The sequence below is a fragment of the Ambystoma mexicanum genome, chromosome 12 (genome assembly GCF_040938575.1).
Source record: "Ambystoma mexicanum isolate Mex_15411 chromosome 12, UKY_AmexF1_1, whole genome shotgun sequence".
NCBI lineage: Eukaryota > Metazoa > Chordata > Amphibia > Caudata > Ambystomatidae > Ambystoma > Ambystoma mexicanum.
The window spans coordinates 406,312,920-406,331,979 of NC_090936.1; the positions used below are offsets into that span (position 1 = coordinate 406,312,920).

The 19,060-nt window shown below is 44.5% G+C and overlaps 1 protein-coding gene across 3 annotated transcripts in view; it reads left to right on the forward strand.

Moving 5' to 3' along the window:
• LOC138513577 (ubiquinol-cytochrome-c reductase complex assembly factor 1-like) overlaps positions 1-19,060 on the forward strand; it is a 778,211-nt gene that overhangs the window by 66,552 nt on the left and 692,599 nt on the right. For 2 of the 3 annotated variants that reach the window (XM_069628534.1, XM_069628535.1), the window contains exon 2: positions 2,723-2,827. The exons of the other annotated variant lie outside the window; for it this stretch is intronic. In XM_069628534.1, the coding sequence (XP_069484635.1) occupies positions 2,723-2,827 (105 nt within the window). The remainder of the gene's footprint in view (positions 1-2,722; positions 2,828-19,060) is intronic. 3 annotated transcript variants of the gene reach the window in all.

Sequence of the window (19,060 nt, forward strand, 5' to 3'; positions counted from 1 at the left end):
GAGTGATAAGGAGGTTGGAGGAAAGAACACGAACAGTTGGAGGTTGTAAATAACAAAGGGGAACTGGGGGGGGGGGGTGGTAAAGAGTCCCTTGAAAGCATTTCTCAGAGGTATGGTATGCAGGGGTGCTAGGAGAGAGCTGGATTGATGTGCAACTGTTTCTGTAAGTGTAGAACAAGTCTTGGTGCTGCTTTTTTCTGGATTGCAGGGGGTGACTGTGTTGTTGGGAGTCAAGTGATTGCCTAGGCTGCGGGTTGGAAGTATATCACAAATGTCTTGCCAAAAAGGCCCTCTTGTACATCAACAACTCTGTCACCTTGAACAAAACCACCAGAACATTAAGATCCAACAATAAGGCACATTTCTCTATCCCATGTTTCAAATGTTAGCAGCTTCTTAGTAATGGCTCCCAAACTCTGGAACACGCTCCCACACCACATCAGATATGAGCCCTCACACCAGTGCTTCAAGAAGATTCTCAAAACATGGCTATTCAATCAATTTGAGTCTGATGCCCCGCCCTTGTCTTCTAGGACAGAAATTGCTAGGCATCCCCTTGAATAGTTATCACCTTACACCTAGCTGACTCCCTGGAACGCCTGGAAACCTTGTACCGCCACAGGAACTGATGGATTGTTGTTAATGCGTTGTAACTGTGCTATATATATAATAAATGTCTTATCTTGTAGAGTTGTAGCTGTAGCTTGCATCCTTTAGCAACGGCAGATGGGTGATCTGTAAAGGATAGGCGGGGCAAGTGGTGAGTCTTGGGAACTTACTGGTGTGGTTAGGGATGCATACATGTTGCTTGTCTGTGTTGAGTTACTTGATCTAGGGTGTGATGGCGGATTTGTGCCTACGGGACCACGTAAGGTAGCATTCAATTTTGGATGGATTCATTGTTAGGACGTGGGTGGCCAAATGGGTGGTATGGTGGAAAGACAATTTAATTTTTGAGGGTGTGGAGTTCAGAGGGGAGGAGAACTTAAAGTATATTTGTATGTCATCCGCATATTGGTAAAGCTAGATGTTGCGGGTGCTTGGACATTGTAAGAGGGATTTAATGTATAGGTTGAACAGGAGGGTAGATGTTACCTTGTATTTGACTTGAGTGGGATTTTATCAACAGGGGGCCATGCAGACCTAAGTGTGCCTGGTCAGTGAGGTAGGAGATAAACCAGTTGAGAACAGTTTCTGTGAGTTTCATTCTGTGAGATAAGAGGTTTGTTGTGAGAATGGTGTTGTCCATGTTGTAAGTTACAGAGAGATTGGGGACTAGAAGGGCTGTCTATCATTTTGTCAGTGATGTTGTGGAAGTCGTCCAGGATGTGAAAGGTTGCATTCTTGGTGTTGTGGCCCGGTACGGAATCCTAATTGAAATGGGTCTAGGGCGTTTGTTGGGATCCTGAAGTTTGCTTGTTCCAAAGCGTTCATTGTTCTGGCAAGATATGGCAGGATTGAGATGGGATATTAGTTTTCGAGGGAGTGTCTGTGCAAAATGGATTCTTGAGGAGGGATGATATTTGTCTGCTAGTTAGAGCTGACTGACCAAGCACAGAAGAGTGAGCTACCGACCACATAAAGATGCACAACCTGGGAGACCGTTTATGGAATGAATTGAATAGGCATCACTCAGATTTACGTTTTATGAGTGTATCCCGTCATTTTGTTCGAAAGCAAAACTTTCAAATGCAATTTCTGAGAATACATTTTTTCTAATAGTCATTTTTTTGAATAGTCATTCTTCCGAAAGAAATTCGAAAATGTTATCTAAATGCAGGTAAGTATTAGTGCAGGGTTGGGGCTTGGGTTAGTTTAAGGGTTACATTGGGGGTTTACATTAGGGTTAGGGGTTAGGGGCTAGGGGTTGGGGTTAGGGTTGGGGCTTGGGTTAGTTTAAGGATTACATTGGGGCTACATTAGCGTTAGGGCTTAGGGTTGGGGCTAGGGTTAGGGTTGGGGGTGGGAGGGGTGTCATGGGGGCTGGGGGGATCCCCCCCAATATATGCAAAAACTTTTAAACTTAACAAGGGGCTGGCCAGTGCTGAAATTTCAGCACGTTTTAAAGTTACAAAAAAGCATTTTACTTTTAACATGTAAAAATGCATTTCTATTGAAACCAGCCCATGTCTATTGTCGACGGATTGGTTTCGGTAGAAATGCACTTTTGCATGTTAAAAATAGCATGTCGAAGCTTTTGTTTTCGAAACTTTTGTTTCGAGACTTCAGTGATGGAAACTTTTGTTTCGAAACGATCCCTATAAACCTTTTATGAGGATGTAGGAGAAAACCAGCACCTAGACTAAGAGTGTAATAGTGCAAAGGATTAGAACAAGTGAACGCTGGTGAAAGACTAGCTGCTTGGACACAGAAGGGAAAGAATAGATGTTTAATTTAAACAAGGAGAACCGTAAGTACACATGACCAAACTCTGAACTATTTTACAGGTGCGGATGTACATATGTGGTGTTGAAACAGAAAGAGACTGAAAAAAGGAATGTATTCTTTCCCAATACTAAATAGATATACTTTGATCGTAGTCTTTACTTTGTATAACACAGTCAATCAGACTGAGATTTCACATGGAAATCTTAAACATGAGTGGAGGTAATTAATTTGAAATTGGGGCTCCAAATTAGAACATTTAAATTACTTTAAACATTTGTGTAGTTTCTTAAGATGCTCAAATGTATAAACACATTCTATTTATTTTTAAATCCAGGTGAGACCATCGGTATTATTCCACCAGATAGGTTTGTGCACTGGATCAGTACAGAAGTCGTGTGTAAAGGCAGCATGGTCCAGGACACTTTATGGCTCTAATCAGGTAATGCACAGTTTCTTTATCATTGTGATTTTTTTAAATCTACCTGACCATATTTAATAATAATCTGTATGGTGTTACTTTACGGAAAGACTGTGGTTGGCAGATAAACACTGCTGCTGGCATGCAGTTGCTACACTTTGGGTATCTCCCAAAAGTACTGTGCATACTTCTCTCCAGAAAGAGAATAAAGACCATTGCAGATGTTGTCGATCTGTGCAGACAAGACGTTTTTAAAGAATGTCTGTGACCATGAATTACAAGATAAATGAGGCTGTGACCTTCACAAATTTTTCGAAAATCAACAGTTGGGTGATACCATCAGTGCTGCATTATCAAATGGTTATATAGAAAGCAAGCTAACTTTACTTTATTCTTTTAGTTGGACAGAACATTTGGCATGCCCTTCTTCGTACCCACCTTGTCTCCCTTGATGGACAAAGAAATGGGACTGTGGTGAAAAAAGGGGATAACCAAGAGAGGGCAGGTTAGCTAAAACTCGTAGGCCGCCAATTCCATCCCCTGTTTATCTTCCCAAGTGCAGACCCTCGCATCGAATGGGGTTTTGAGTGAGTTGAAGAGTGAGGAAGGTGTTTGTTGGGGGAAGGATATAAGTCTTCTGGAAGAGGGTGGGTTAAGCAAATGGAGGCTGGTGGGAGAGATCTGGAGGAGGCTGGAGAAGAGCAGGAAGTGGCTAGCAAAGCCTTATCTAGCATGCTCAGGAAGGCATGAAAGGACATGCTATGCCCAAGCCAGAAGGTTGGGCTGGGACCCTGATCTAAAGGAGGAACAAGTGCATGCTGTATCATACAGGAGTGGCACCACCATAGCAAGCGTAAAGAGGTGGTGAAGAGGGAGTTCATTACTCTAGGGGAGGAAGAGAAAGAGAGGTGATGGAGCCCTCTTCAAACCATCTTTGGAATCTGGATATATCGTAACCAGTTGGTTCTCCCTCACTGCTGAAGAGAACCTCTGTTACTACCCAAAGCTGGTAGCAAGGACCCAGCGATGTCCATAGGTGGGATGGGAGAAGCACCATGAACTGTGTAAGGAAACCCTGTGCCAGGAAACCCTGTGCCACAGAGGATTTACAGCAAGATCAGGTGCTCGAAGCTCAACATTTTTATTTAGGGACTGTATACAGGGGTGGGCCAACTTAAATATAAACAGAATTTTGCCCAATAAAATAACAAAACAGAAGTTGGCCTTCTTCCACAAATGTGTCTTACAGTCTTTCCCATTTTCAGGGTAAGTGGTCAGGCTTTGGAGTCTCCGTCATTGCCATTCCAATGTTGCATAGGAGTTACCTCATTCATCTAATCATTCTGGCTCAAGGATGTCCTGAGCACCTCCTCTGCTCTTTTGAACCTAGGTGCTTGCTTTCTGGGGTCTTGTTTCTTAGCACCCTCAAGTCCTCTAACATATGGAGATGGGGACTGCCAGGAGAGAGGAAGAAGGACCAATCCCGACTAGCCTTCCTTCCTGACTCTGTTCTCCCTACCTCTTCTCCGAAACTATGCTCTGTGACCACCAGTGAAACCTCCTCCCTTTACTTAGACCTGGTTGGTACCTAACCTGGCTCTTCGGAACCATTCTACCTCTAGCTTATTAACCTCATTCGGCCCTCTGTCACTCTTTTCAATACCCTCGTAAATTCAGAGTCTGTTTTATTTCTAGTGCTTTGCTGCTTTCTTTTTTTCTCTTCTACTCCTGGTCAACACCTGGCCAGTACTCTACACTCCCCTCAGCTGGAGATATCTAGTCTGTCTTCTCTTGTCTACCTCCTCCTGCTCATCTGTCGTTGTCTCCTTACTACCAATTTGGCCTGTTTCTGCAGTCTTTCTTTTCTCTTGATTTTACAGTAATTTTTCCCTCTAGTCTCCCTACTACTCAACCACCTTCTTCTTATCGCCTACCACCTCCACTTTCCTAGTTACTGTTGACACCTTCTACTTCACTCCAGATCCTACGCCCTATGTCCAGCCTACTAATGATACTCCACTGCAGATTTTATTTCCTCACTCCTTTCTCTGCTCTTGTCTCTTCCTGCCACGCCACTACTGGTTTTACTCCCTCACTTCTTTCCTCGTTTCCTATTGCTGCATTCTATTCTACTCCTGGTTTTACTTTCTGCTTCTCTTGATGTGATTTTTGCTCCCTCCTTCCTCACCCCTTAACTCTCACCTCTTTCTTGACCTCCATAGAGGTCACTTCCTCCTCTCTCCTACTGCAACCTCTCCAGCTCCCCTCTGGAGCACACTCCTGTCTCAAGCCTTCTCCAAAGTCTCTGCAGCACCTCACCTCTCCAGCAGTCTTCCTTTTCTGACCTTCTCCAAACAAGCGCCATCTGCTCCCTTCCGCCACAACACTCGGGGATGGACATGTTACTATACCAGCCAGGCAGTCCAGTCCAGGGTGGAACTAGGGCTGATAGTCTGCAGGTATGAGCCTACGAGTTGTGAGGGTTGCCATTAGTTATGCTCTCCCACTTCCTGATGATACGAATGAGGTTGAGGGGATTGGGATGAATCTGTAACGACCCTGGTTGCCATTTTTAAACTGTGCATGGAGAGCCTAGACAAGCTGTTTGTGTTTGGTATATCCTGCTACAGTGCTGTGAAGGCAGGTGTTTTTAGGGGGGCTCTTGGAGTGTTTGGGCTTCCCTCAGGGTCTTCTTGTCCTTGAAGGGCTTCAAATGAGGTGTTTCAGTTATTTTAGATTTTTTTAAAGACTAGCCAGACATTCTGGGATGTACTGATGAGTTACTACTTTGAGAACATTGGTGAATGTCTCTGGGTTTGCCATGTGAAGTAGCATATCAACAGCATAGGTGGAAAGCTTAACTTTGGTGTTGGCATTCATAATACACTGAAGGTCCTTTGTTACATAGCATGCATAATAGTGGCTCTGGTAGTAAAAAAAAAAAATTATGCAGGCAGAAGGGACTGCCTTGTCTGGTCCCTCATGATAAAAGAAAGGTCTTGGAATGTGCTCCCTTCGCCAGCACACCCACTAAAGTGTGCTCTTAACATACAAAAGCCACATTTAAAGCCAAAAGGAATCAAGGGATTGAAACATAGTTCCAAGATACCCTGTTAAATGTTTTTTTGCACTAGGGCCACAAGGACCTTGGTGATTATAATGTTTGAATTATTCAAAATGACCTGAAATACTGGCCTGATATTGTCTCTTGATTACCTCCCGTTTATAAAGCCAGACTGGTCCTGATTTAGCCAGATAGATTAGACTTTTATTACCCTATTAGCCAGGTTCCTGTCAACACTTATAATGGTGATTAATAATGATATGGGGCAGTAATTGCACTGTATTGTGTGGTTCTTTTTAACATGCTTCAGTATAGCTACAATTAGCACATCTCAAAGGGTGCCAGTGACAAGCCTGTTGCCTGACATGAGATGAAGGGGGTGGCAGAATATTCAAGCCTAATGAAATAAGGCTTTCTTTGTCTAGAGGTTTTTAGTGTGAGAATGTGGCCAGTTGACATCAGTCAAGGAATTCTTGACTTCTTTCTGAAGACCATAATATTTCCTTCTTGCATTACCTTCCATAGAATTCCCTGAAGGCATTAGCAATGTCTTCCAAATTGGTCAGTCACTCGCTACTATTCCTTATGACCGCTCGTATTTCTTTCGTGCACCTTGCTCTTAGGTACCCAGCCAGTATCTTACCTGCCCTATTCAGTTCAAGCAGCATTTTTGCCTCGTCTTTCATTGATATGCCAGCCTGCCTAAACATGTGAGTATTCTTCTCCTAACCCAGCTTTTGAAGACGTTGACAAACGTTTAAAGCCTTGAATAAGGTGGACAAGTGTTGTGCTTCCTCTGTTTTCTTCTCTAGGTCTGCAGCTCTGGTTTTGAAGGACTTCTCTCTTGCCATAATACTTATTGTGATCCCGAGAATTGTTGACCTAATGTTAGTCGGGTTGGCAACATGAGCCCCAAGTCGTCTACCCAGGACATAGTTTGTTCCTCATGCCTCAGATGGAGTTGGAGGAGGGCCCACAGACGGGGTATGCAATTCAAGAGGAAGATACTCTAGACAAAACAGTGCAAGTAAGAAGTATGTATTTGAAGTCTGTGAAAGGGAAGTAGTCTCAAGGACACAGAGGTCCAAAGTCCATCCCTCGTCTAATTCCAAACACACCTCACATGTGTCTACCTATGCCAATATTCAGAAAGTCATTCATAGTCACAGGGTTGAGAGTGTCCCTGCACACTTCTTTCATGATTGAGATTCTTGTTGTGTCTGGGGTCTTTGTCCTGGTTGGTTTATGTCTTGGTCCTGGAAGGATAAGTCGACTGCCTTAGAAGAGCTACCTGGGCAAGACTGGTAGGTGTATTTTGGTAACCTAAGCCAAAAGGTTGTCCCACCCTTTACCTTTACCGAGTACTTGTGGGGTACGATTTGCTCCTCCCTCTCAGAGTTCCAGGCATTGGGGTATGTTCTCCCACAGTCTCTGAGCCCAGGTCCTCAGACTTCACCACCTATCCTGTTCCCTCGACCAGGCTACATCTCTACAAGATTTCCTCCTTGCCTTACTCTAACATTCTAGCCCTTTTTTGTTGGTGGCCAGCACCCTTTCCTCTCTCCTATGGTTTAGTTCTCACTCTAGTACCACTATGTTGGCAAACCCATCTTATCATCAGTCAGAATATTTGTATCTCCTTTTATAAAGTCCCGATGAGGTGATTGACAGAATGATGCCTCATTTGTGGTTTTTTTTGACCATTAGCTTTGTGGCTATAGATTGGCCCTATCTAAATTATTCTCCCCATTTTCATGTCTCATGTTGGTGCTCCCTTGCAGGTTTTGTGTATTCTTTACTAATGAGGATCTGCCTGTGCACAGCCCCAATGGGCCAATGTTCTATATACCATGTATCAATCTAATATAAATAATCATGGCATTCAAGGACATGGAGCCCCAGCTTCTTTGTGTCCCTGTAACGTGTCTGCCACTGAAAATAAGCAGAGCGTGAGCATTCACTGCATGATTTTCCATTGGCTACTGAATGATATCTGTTTGGCTTTGGACCAGAGTCCATTGCAGAGCTTGCACACCTTGTGCTCGCCTGCTCTCCACCCCCTTCCCGTACCTGAACCCATGGACAGGGCTCGCAGTCAGTCAGACATCACTTGCTATTGTTGCAGATGTAAAACACCTTTAATGATAACATGTAATTTCTTCCTGGGAAGCTGATACTAGGCCCAAGGATTATGATCACTAGCAAGGAAGGGGTGGGCAAGCTCTGGGGGAAATCCTCCTTTTACCATCTCCAGAATTGCACCATGGAGCGAATGGGTTCCCCTGGCTGTGAGATGGAGATGACAGGGCACCACTGGTCTGGGTAACCATATTTATTATCCTGTATAATATGTGGATATTTTCTTTAGCATTAAGGGGTTAGGTTTCTTCACCCTCCCTCCTTCTCTTGGGCAAGGCCCTGGCAGGGTAGGGACCTCTCACTTCTCGGATGTTTCTCCTCTTAATTCTCCTGGAATCCGTAGGCCCACTCCAGAGAGGAATCTCTACCTGACCATCCTTCCTCCTAGAATAGACCGAAAAATGATTCAATGATTCTCTTGCTCAGTTCCTTTTTCTTATCACTGGTCCTTGGGATCCACCAATTTCTGTTAGTATATCCTAGACCAATGGTTACGGCTGTACACGTTTATACTCCCTATCCCCACCCATCACCCCTCCTATCTAGGATTGGGGCTGCCATCAAATCTGGAACCCCCATGGTTCGGGAGAAACCTCGCTCAATCCCAGTGCTAAATAAAACAAATACAATTAAAAAAATCGACTTGAGGTGTAAGCCTCTATCAACCGAGGTCTGCCATCCCTCAACTCTTTAACCCCTCCCTGCCTGTAGTGGCTGCAGCAGAAATGTGCACCCTGTTTTCCCATACGCCACAACATAACAGCCACTAAGTCAGCGCAAGATTGATTTAAGCGTCGCTGCTGACATGTAACATTGCCCCAAATAGGTGCATAATCCCAAAAATGTAATTGCACTTCGTGGCACTTAGTAGTCACAGGACCAAACTTTAATTGCGTTTTTGTTTTTATTTGTTAAGATTATTCGCCCATTTGGCTGGCGCCAATAGATCCCTGTGCCCTGTTGGCCGTGGCAAAGTTTAGTGTTGAAACGCGCAGTGCCAGAGGAGCCGCGGCAAAACGTCCTGCTTCGGTAGCAGCAATGTACTCCATGTGCTCTTTCAGGGCTAGCCTTCTTTCCTCTTACCAAGGAGAAAAAGTTGTTTGATGCCACTTAAGAAGCAGAGCTGGCGGTTTCTGCCTGTAAACTTTACTAGCGCGACGACCGCACAGAATGCATGGAGGTGGAGGAAGCTGGCAGCATTCAGTGACCCGCATGGGCCTGATTCATGGAGCGCTTTCCAATGGGATTGCGCCATTCTAAAAGGCTTCTGTGAATCGGGCCCATAATCTCTTCTGGTCATGCTAAGCAGTACAGGGCTGGAGCAGGCTGTATCTGCTGTTTCTGCCAGCTCCTGTGGCCAGAGTCCACTGCTCTCCTTTTTTTTTTTTCTTTCTCCGTTACATCTACTCTATTGAAAACGGCAAAGATGCGTCTTGAACAGAGTGGTATGGGACCATTGAGGACTGTTGGGTATTTTCCATCAGCAAGGCTATAATTGCCAGCTTTTCTTTGGATCTCACCGTTTGACCACCTTACCAGGCATTTTACTGGTATTGATAATTTTATCACCTACCTTACTATCACCTGCTTTGACTTGGAAATAATCCTTCAAGGCAGCTCTGCAATTCTCTTCAGTGTCCAGCTATAGTGCTTGTCCGATGTTTTGTTTTGAACTAGCGTTACACAATGGTGTCTGTGGGCCTTTTGCCTTTGAGCCATTGTCTTCCCTTGAGTTTATTTTTGTATTTCTCTGCCCACTTTTTTTTGGTAGTGGACATCTGTGGAATTCGAGTTGGTGACTGTGGGCTGTGGCCCCGGGTTGCAGCCTTTGAGACACCCTTATCCGTGAGTTTGGCTTTAGCTGGTTGATTTGTTCTTACTTCTCTTCTGCACCTCTACGTTACAGGATTTGGCTTTTACCTGAAACCACTAGCAGTACATTGGGAAAAGGCAAAGCAAACATTTCCCGAAATGGCTTGGTGGGTATAAACAGAAGAAATCCAATATTAGTCCTTCCTTGAAACATTGTAGGGGTTCCTTGGATGCTTACTTGAAAGAAGTTTTTGGAAGAATGGAGGAGAGAATTACTATAGTTGGACAAGAGCTTGAAAAAGTTCTTCGTGCTGTTACGACTGGTAATAGCCTACTTGATCAAAAAGATTTGACCTTTTACTTTTGACCAGTTATTTGCTTTTTTCTTGTTCGAAATTCAGTCAAATTTAATTCAATATAAATAGGGGTGGGGTAAGGGAATAGGGGCAGGCTTTGAAGGGGTTCTCCCCGTGCATTTTCAACCCAAAAACGACCCACAAGAATTTCGGTCAAATATTTTTGAACAAGTAGACCTAAACCGTGAGACTAGGTGTGAATAATGTCCCTTAAAGTGCTGCCGACAGTTTTGTCCCTTCTGCAGTCTCTACCCAGCTTTCTATCTCTCCTCATCTAAAAATTGTGTTTTATTACATTGTTGGATCACCCTCAGCTCCATGTGTTAAGTTAAAGAACTTATGGTTGCTTCTTCTTGTCACAATGTGCGACCAACCAGGATAATTCTTTACATGGTGCCCAGCAGATCAGAGGAGGAAAGTGTTTGTCGGGCTCATTGTGGTTAAAGGATGAAGCTTTTTTAATGATTTTTAGATGAATGAATTGTCGAATATAGTGTCTGGGGTGACGGCTAAATTTGATATTTTAGCTTTGAACATTAACAACGTTTTTGCTTTCTTGAAGACATTTAAGCAAAGGATATTGGAGACAGTGACTAAGTATGACAGGATAGTGTAGGACAATTAAAAGTCCCATTAATAATTTATTAGAAACTCTGTTCTTCCATTTTAGCTAATATTTGGTGTGGATTTTAATGGGAAATTAGGTTCTGGTTCCAAGATCACACCTTTGACAATATGGAGGATCGCAACCTCAATATTCCATGCCCTATTATGATTGATCGAAGAACCATTGTTGATGGCCTTAAAATTAACTCTGGCTTCCGGTATCAGGGATACAAACTGGTAATGGACGATTTTTTACATGACATTCCAGGTTGTTTTACGTCCAAAAGTTACCAGGGCAATTCGTCCATTGATTACTTCTGTGTTTCTACTAGTCAGTGGGCAATGATAAACGACTTTAAGATTCTAACAGAACTTTATATTGACCATTATTGTCTACAGTTAGACATTGGGTTGCCATCAACAAGGACATCACCTGATAAATATGTTTGTACAAAAGGTTCAATCCCAACGTGGTCTAATAGACTAGTCCGATGGGACCCTGGTGATGAGATGGCGAAACATGCAATGGGTATGTCAGTAACCATGGAGCGACAATTGAAACAATCTAAAAAGTCACCTTGAACCAACAAACAGAGATGGATTTACAATAAAGGCTGGCCTAGGGCAGCAGAGTACCACAGGAGCGGCACTTTGCAGCAGTTTATTTTCAAACTGCTTGTCATTTTTTAAACTTAAAGTTAATTTTGTGTCTCTGAGTGTCCCTGATCCACAACAATGTCTGAGTGATTTCGAGCTGTTAGCAGTCATTCCACTCTGACAGCTAAAGTCTTCGATGGCCAAACCTGTATATATGCTTGATATTTACAAAAGCTTTATTGTTAGGATGACTTTTGTTTATTAATAAAAAAGGAAATGTGTACCAACCCCAGCATGTATTAGGTATTTAGTGATTTAGTCTTGCAACTGCAACATACATATATGACAGATATAAAGCTCTTTAGTCATTCAATTCTCGAAATCCTCTTTAATATGCAAAACAGCCAGAACCTCATTGGTTTCATTAGTGTCACTACCAATTATCGTTGACATTCTTTCTAATCAGCACACACCTAATGTGTTAAGCAATCACTTTTATTTTTTAGGAAATGCATTTTTAAAACCATTGCAAAAATGTGGACCCCCCCCCCGAAAAGTAAAGGTTAAGCATGAAGCATCATTTCACAATATTAAGCGCGTGCTCAAGCTAAGTCAAGCACAGAGTTCCCACAGGTGGGCACTAAAATGATGTTCAGAAGCAAGCACTACTTTCCATCCCTGCCCCCAAATTCCAGAGGTCTGCGGCTGTCCAAAAGGCCCAAGCATGAAATAGATTGTACAGAAGTTAAAATGGCAAAGAGTGAAACTAAATGCGCAAGTGCATCAAGAAACCTGTGAAATGATACCCAAAGCCATAGAAAGGTGTCAGAGAAAAAACTGTCTGCCAAGTGTGCACGCTGTTTTACAGCTGTAAAGAAGAAACGTCTCAGGTTTTTTTGTCAAGATATCTTTTCTGCCATCTTTACAGAAGCTGCCCAGTACGAAGCAGGCAAATGGCATACCTGCTTCTATCATGTGTCTTTGATGGCATCCAGCTGCATGCGCATGAACTCCCAGGAGAACAAGTGCAAAGTATGCCACTCAATGCATAACATTTAAGTTTATAAGTAACCTTAGCATGAATTACATTTTACAGGTTAGGACTTTTACTGTGAAACAGTACCTCAAGCGACAGCAGGAAATCTATATTTATAACCCACAAATCTCAAAATGTTCCTATGTATTGTACAGTCCAACCAAATGTAAGGCGTTAACAAACATTTTAAATATCCATAAACGCAAGTTGGCAAGACCCATAGACTAAAACTACACCCACAGAGGTAATGTGCTGGAACGCCCGACTTATTACTCAGGTTTACTTTTGGAGTAATGGGTATTTTGGACAATGGCACAAACAGCAATGATGTGAACCATATGTACTACTTCATTTGTTATAAAGGCTGGTTAAATTACACAGCTAAGAGGAATGCTGCCACTCCCCGCTGTGAGAAACCTGAGGGTATTCTCCCGAGTAGCAGACCTGAGAATCCTTTATTCAGGTGGCCAGGCAAGGGCTGGTGCTCTCAGATCCCAACCCTGGGGGTGGACGAGCTAGGGAGGATCACCTGGATGGGGGAACCCAGGGTTATGCTCAGGGAAATGCCTTAGGTGCGGTGCAGTATTACACCAGGGAGGAGGACGAAGTCCTTGAGGCCTTTATAGGCTATTCCAAAGTAAAACCCCTTCCCTGCAGTCATTCTCCATTATCCGAATCCAACAAGGCCTCCTTTTCTGTGAAACCAAGTAGGAACCGGAACAACGTTATCCTGGGGGAACTACTTCTCACAAGAGTTCCTATTTTCTGGTAACCTACCCGAGTACTCCCAAACATTCTTCTCCCCGTCCCTCTGATTATCATTTTCCGAACTCCCAGTCGATTGTGACAACACCCTATAGCTCCCACAATCCCTCATACTCATTTCACAAACCCTACAAAACCTACCCGTCTGAGTTCACCACAACCTCTAGGACGAGGGACATCATTTCTTATGCCCCTTTTCCCCCATCCTGCTCAGCATGATATTTAGAAACTCTAACTCCCCCCTTTTACGACATGAACACTTTCTCACACCGTGACAGACAACGGGTTAACACCAAAACCGTTCACCTGACCTCTCCCAACACACGGGTCAGGCAGAGTCATGCAATTGACAATAGCCACGCACACCTGACAGCCCTTTACCTTCCCCACAGGGATAAAAGGTGGAGCACGAGACCACACGACGAGCAAGGCCGAACGCACGAGGAAACAGCTACACCGAACCGGCAGTTCAAACAGAGCGAAAGGCGGCGAGACATGGAGGTACGACAAAGAGGGAACTGCCCTTGCCCTTTTCAACACAGACCCGCGAAGCCTCTGAGAGGGAATTCAAAAGACCAGGAGTTACAGCTGACGTGTTGAGGAACAGATGTCAATGGTGCATGGGGGTCTCCCGCATTGACAGCACAGGCGGGGAGGCGTGCTGGCTACCATGGTACCGTCCTTGACTCCAGAGGTAAGAGAAGTCAACGGGTTCAACACAGCCAATGAGTCGGATGAGGCTGATAGCAAACCGAACTGTGTTGAGCCCAAGGTTGCGAGAGAACTTGAGAAGAAAAAACTTGTTTGTGTGTTTGAACTTTTAGAGAAATCCCAGACAAGGGCCAGCTGCAGAGTGGTCAGGCGCCATAGGATGCTCGTTCGAAGGACTCTCGCTGGCCCCTTTGATTTCGTATGAAAACTGCAAGTACCAGAAGAACCCTAGGAAAGGGCGGCATGAGGTGTGGGAGTGGTCCAACAAAGGTCACGTCAAATCCTTTGTACAATCGAAAGCCTCTGACCCATTGCCGAGAGAAAGCTAGGGGAAGGGAACCCTGCTTTCTGATAATATTGTGAACTGTGGAATAAGGCAAGTGTGAACCCGACAGAGGGCTGCAGAAGAAAAGCTAGGAGAAGGGAACCCACGCTTTCTGATGAAAATGAGCAAAGCATGAACTGTTAGAAATTCATGAGCTATGTTAAAGATGGCTATGTGAACCCGATAGAGGGATGCCAAGGGGAAAGCTACTGAGAGTGAATCCCGCATTGGGATAAAGTATAGTGAGTTGTATACGTGGCAAACGTGAAACCCGATTGAGGGATGCCTACGAGTTGGGGTGAAGAATTGCTCAGTTGCTGTATTATTGCTTTGCGTGTAGCAATACGTGCATATAAGGTAAGAATCCCGATCTAACCTACCATCATTTGACGATAACAAACAAAATTCACGTTGCAGTACAACTCTTGACCCGACCTCAAAAGAAAGAAAGAAATCAGCCCATTGTATTTCCGGTAAGCTTGATAGCTCAAATAAATTCAATGTCATAGCCGCCGGAGCTACTCCTTCCTAGCCCCTCTCCTGGTCCACATTCACTAGGCTGTGACCAGAGGCCACAGTAAGGCAGCATTCTGCTCCTTATCACAGCCCACACCACCACAGCACACCGGACACCCTCTTCGCTGTGCTTGCCACATTCATGACTGTGCCTAATTGGTGCAGTACTTAACACCAGTGCTTTCAGCACGCCCTAATTGCCACAAACCTCAGTACTCAATTCTCCCACCTCTAGTGCTGCTTATTGTGCCTTTGCTATCCATTGCTCATCATTTCCCGGCTCCTGCTGGTGTTTCTGTCATGCTGCACTGTACGTGTCTCCTTTAAACCTACTGTATGCCGTAGTCTTTGCATGCCTGATTACTGCACTGTGAATCACGTGGTTTCTCAGCCCCTGCTAACGCCCGTGGTCATGCTGTTTTTATGCTTCACGTTCTTTGCCTAAGTGAATGCATATGGCGATCCTGGCAAATTCTCGCTTATTAGTCCAAGATGCTTATCAAACTACTGCTATGTATCTCATGCTGTGTCTCTGACTGCCACCAGTGCCTGTAGACCACGCTGTCACATTAGCAATATAGCCTACCTAACTCTTTGCTGTGCCTTCGTAGTCTGACACCCCACCTATGTTGCCACCCCTAGCACCACTAGTCCTGTCACTGCTGCCCCTCCTGACGCAGTTGTGATCTAAACTGCTTGATCGTGTAGGTCCGTACAAAAGCAGTCCAGGTCACGCCTGCCCACCCATTAAGGTTTAGGGATTCTTCCCATCCTCACAAGGCCCCTTGTTTCTGCCCATCCTGCATAGCTCTCCTAACTCCATGCAGTTACATCCTCCCTCGTAATCGGCGTTACTCCCTCGCCCTTGCCTAGTAAAAATAGATTTTTAAATCAATACTTAGTCCTCACCATGTCCAGTCAATTGACCTGCAGGATCCTTTACCCAGCTAGGAAATGGCCTTGCACGTCTCTGGTGTCCACGCCATCACCCCCTCCCCCGCCTAACACCCTTCCTTCTAAAAACACCCCTCTTCTTCTCACCCTTCTTCACAATTCTACAACTATCTCTGTCCCACATAGAGGAGTAATAGAGCCCAAACTCCCAGGCAGCCTTATTGGGGACACCCCTGCCACCAGACCTACAAGCCCACCAGGGACCACCGCGAACAGTTCTCCTTTAACATGTTGCGATTGTACCCATTCAAGATCACCAACCACCCCATTCACCACGCTACTAAAGTCTAGGAACCACTAGATTAACAAGGTTATCCCCTCGCTCTCCCCCCCCACCCCCACAACAAAGGTTGAAGTAAGCCACTCACAACCCAAAGCACACTCTCTGGGTTTCATACTCCCCCTCCACCGCCCCCCTCCTTTTCATCTCTGCCTGAATCCAATTCCAGCCTCAAAGGAGCTCTCCTTAATGCACGCTCACTAGGCGCCCACGCTATTGACATACACGACTTGCTATTGGACAAACAACTAGACTTCCTAGTGTTTACAGAAACATGGCTCCACCAAGCATCAGGCCCCTTACTTGCCTTGGCTATCCCACCTGATTACACCATCCTTGGGGCTGACCGCATTGATAACATAGGACGCAGAGCCGTCATCGTAGCCAAATCTACACTACAGCTTAGATCCTGCCCACTAGATATGGTGTCAGGCTACAAACTTCTCCTCATCAAACTTACTACAGACCACAAAACTACAAAACTATCATTAACATCCTCATTGTCTATAGCCAACCTAATGATGCTTACAATCCTGAACTAGACATTCCACTTCTCATCACTCCCCTCCTCAAGCCTAACACCAAGTTTATCATCTTAGGTGACCTTAACCTTGGATACAATGACATGTCAGATCAGAAAGCTACTGCATTTACTTTGGCCCTCAAGGAAATGTATTTTATACAGATTGTCAACACCCCCACCCACTGCAAAGGCTGAATACTAGACTGGATCCTAACACTTAATGTAGCCATATCGCTTGACTCAATCACCGAAATAGGCTGGTCAGACCACCACCTAATACGTTTTGATGTACTGTCCACAAAAAAGCCAATTGCCCCTAAAATCCACTCCCCTCCTTATTTCGGTGAGAAATACCTGCAAATTGACAAAAGAAAATCTCCTCCCCATCCTGACTGACTGACTCACTCAAGGCCCGCCCACCAACTAACACCAACCCAGATAGCATTTCTGCATCTTACCATGCAAAGCCACCATTGATTTAGTAGCACCGCTCACTACTAAAATACCCCGAACTGCCAAACGTTCCAACTTCTGGTTAAACAAGGAACTCGCAACCTTGCGTCGTCGCAAAAGATCACTTGAGAAGCAACATGAAAAATCTCCAACGACAGCCCTAACTAATACACTTCTAGCAGCTAACAAACCTATAAATGAGCGGTGATAGCCCATAAAGCTAACTCGCTTGACGCCTCCTCCAATACCAAAGAACTGTGTACAGTTCTTGGAGAACTGGAAACCCCAATTCCTTCAACCACCCCCGCTTCCTCCAGCAATGCTTGGTGTACCACCATTCAGAATGCACTTACCACAAAAATACATACTCTTCAACAGAAAATTCTAACAAAAAGACATACCTACGAACTCCTGCCCCATTACAGCAGTTCCCTTTCTATTAAAAATAATTGACAAAATAGCATACACCCAAGTTCAAGAGTATCTAGAATCTTATCACCTAGTTGGAGCCAGACAATCTGGCTTCCGACCAAAACACAGTACAGAATCGGCCCTTTTAGATCATAACATTCAGATGTACTCCCTAAGAGACTCAGGCAAACTCTGCATCCATCTCCTTATTAGACCTATATGCCGCTTTTGATCTGGTTGACCATGACAAACTATGCACAGTGCTACCAGAAAACTTCAATTTCTCCCCAGATGCCACACTATGGGTTTAGTCTTTCCTTTCGGGAATGCACCGCAAGAGTGGCCATAGGCGATGAGGCTGCCGATCCTACCCAGTACCCCTCGGGGTGCCCCAAGGATCCTGCCTTTCGCCTACCCTCTATAATGCCTATACTAAACTCCTGTTTACTGCCCTAGACAGCATGGGCGTCAGGTACACTAACTTCGCAGACGACGCACAAATACTGATCCCCATTACAGGCAACCATGATCTACACACCAGAAACATCAACAAGATCTATGGCATTGTTCATAATTGGATGGCCATAAATAGCCTCTGTCTAAACACTGAGAGATTCTCATTGTGGGCCCCCATTCCCGACTAAAAACTCTCCACCCCAATTACTCAACCATCACCATTGATGGAAAGCTGATCCCAGTTCTCAAACAGGTCAAAACACTGGGAGTTTACCTAGACACCAATCTTACCATAACCAAACATATCAGTGGCCTCTCCTCTGCAACAGCCTACATGCCAAACTCATTGCACTTAGCCGCCAATTTCATACCCCACAGAACTGTCTCACCCTAGCCTGAGCCCTCATACTCTCCAAACTCAAATATTGTAACATCCTCCTACTAGGAACTACAAACATGAACTTAGCCAAAGTGCAACTTCTACAAATCAAAGCCCTTCGGGCAGGTGTAAGTCTAAAAAGAAATGATCATATCTCCCATATTAGGAGAGAGCGCGCTGGCTACCCATTCAAGCAGGAATCCTTTACAAGTCGCTGATTATTACACACAAATGTATCACCAATGATGCACCCGTCTACCTTAACAACTGTCTCCCAAAAAAATGCATGTAGATACTCACCTGTCCTGAGATTCAAGAGTTCTAGGGTGAGGGGAGCTAGCTACCCAGTCGCCACACCTAAGATCTGGAACTCCCTTCCCGTGCATATCAGAAACACGCCCGTCCACCAACGCTTCAAGAAACTCATCAAGACCTGGTTCTTTAACAAATTTTAACCATCTCACTAACCATCTCACTTGCCACAATGAAATCAAAGCCTCCCAACGCTCCTGTTATCTACTGTAAATAACTATATTATAAGAACGTGCCTGTACCTCTGACAAGTATTACATGTTCTGTAAATGAAGTCTGTTATCAATCCTTTATATATGTCTTGAACTTTGTAACCAGATAAGCATTCCCTGTAACTGATGCTATGATACCTCCGGGTTTGGGCGTGTAACAAATACCATAAATAAATAACTAAGAATAATACACCCGGGAACAATGTGTTGCTGAAAGTGAACCCGGATAAGGGTTGTCCACAGTGTTTGTTTGAAAGACATTAAAGCTCCTGAATGGTACGAGCAATATTTGAAAGGCCAGAGTGAACCCGATGGAGGGAGGCCCATTTTGTAAAGAGGATCCGAAC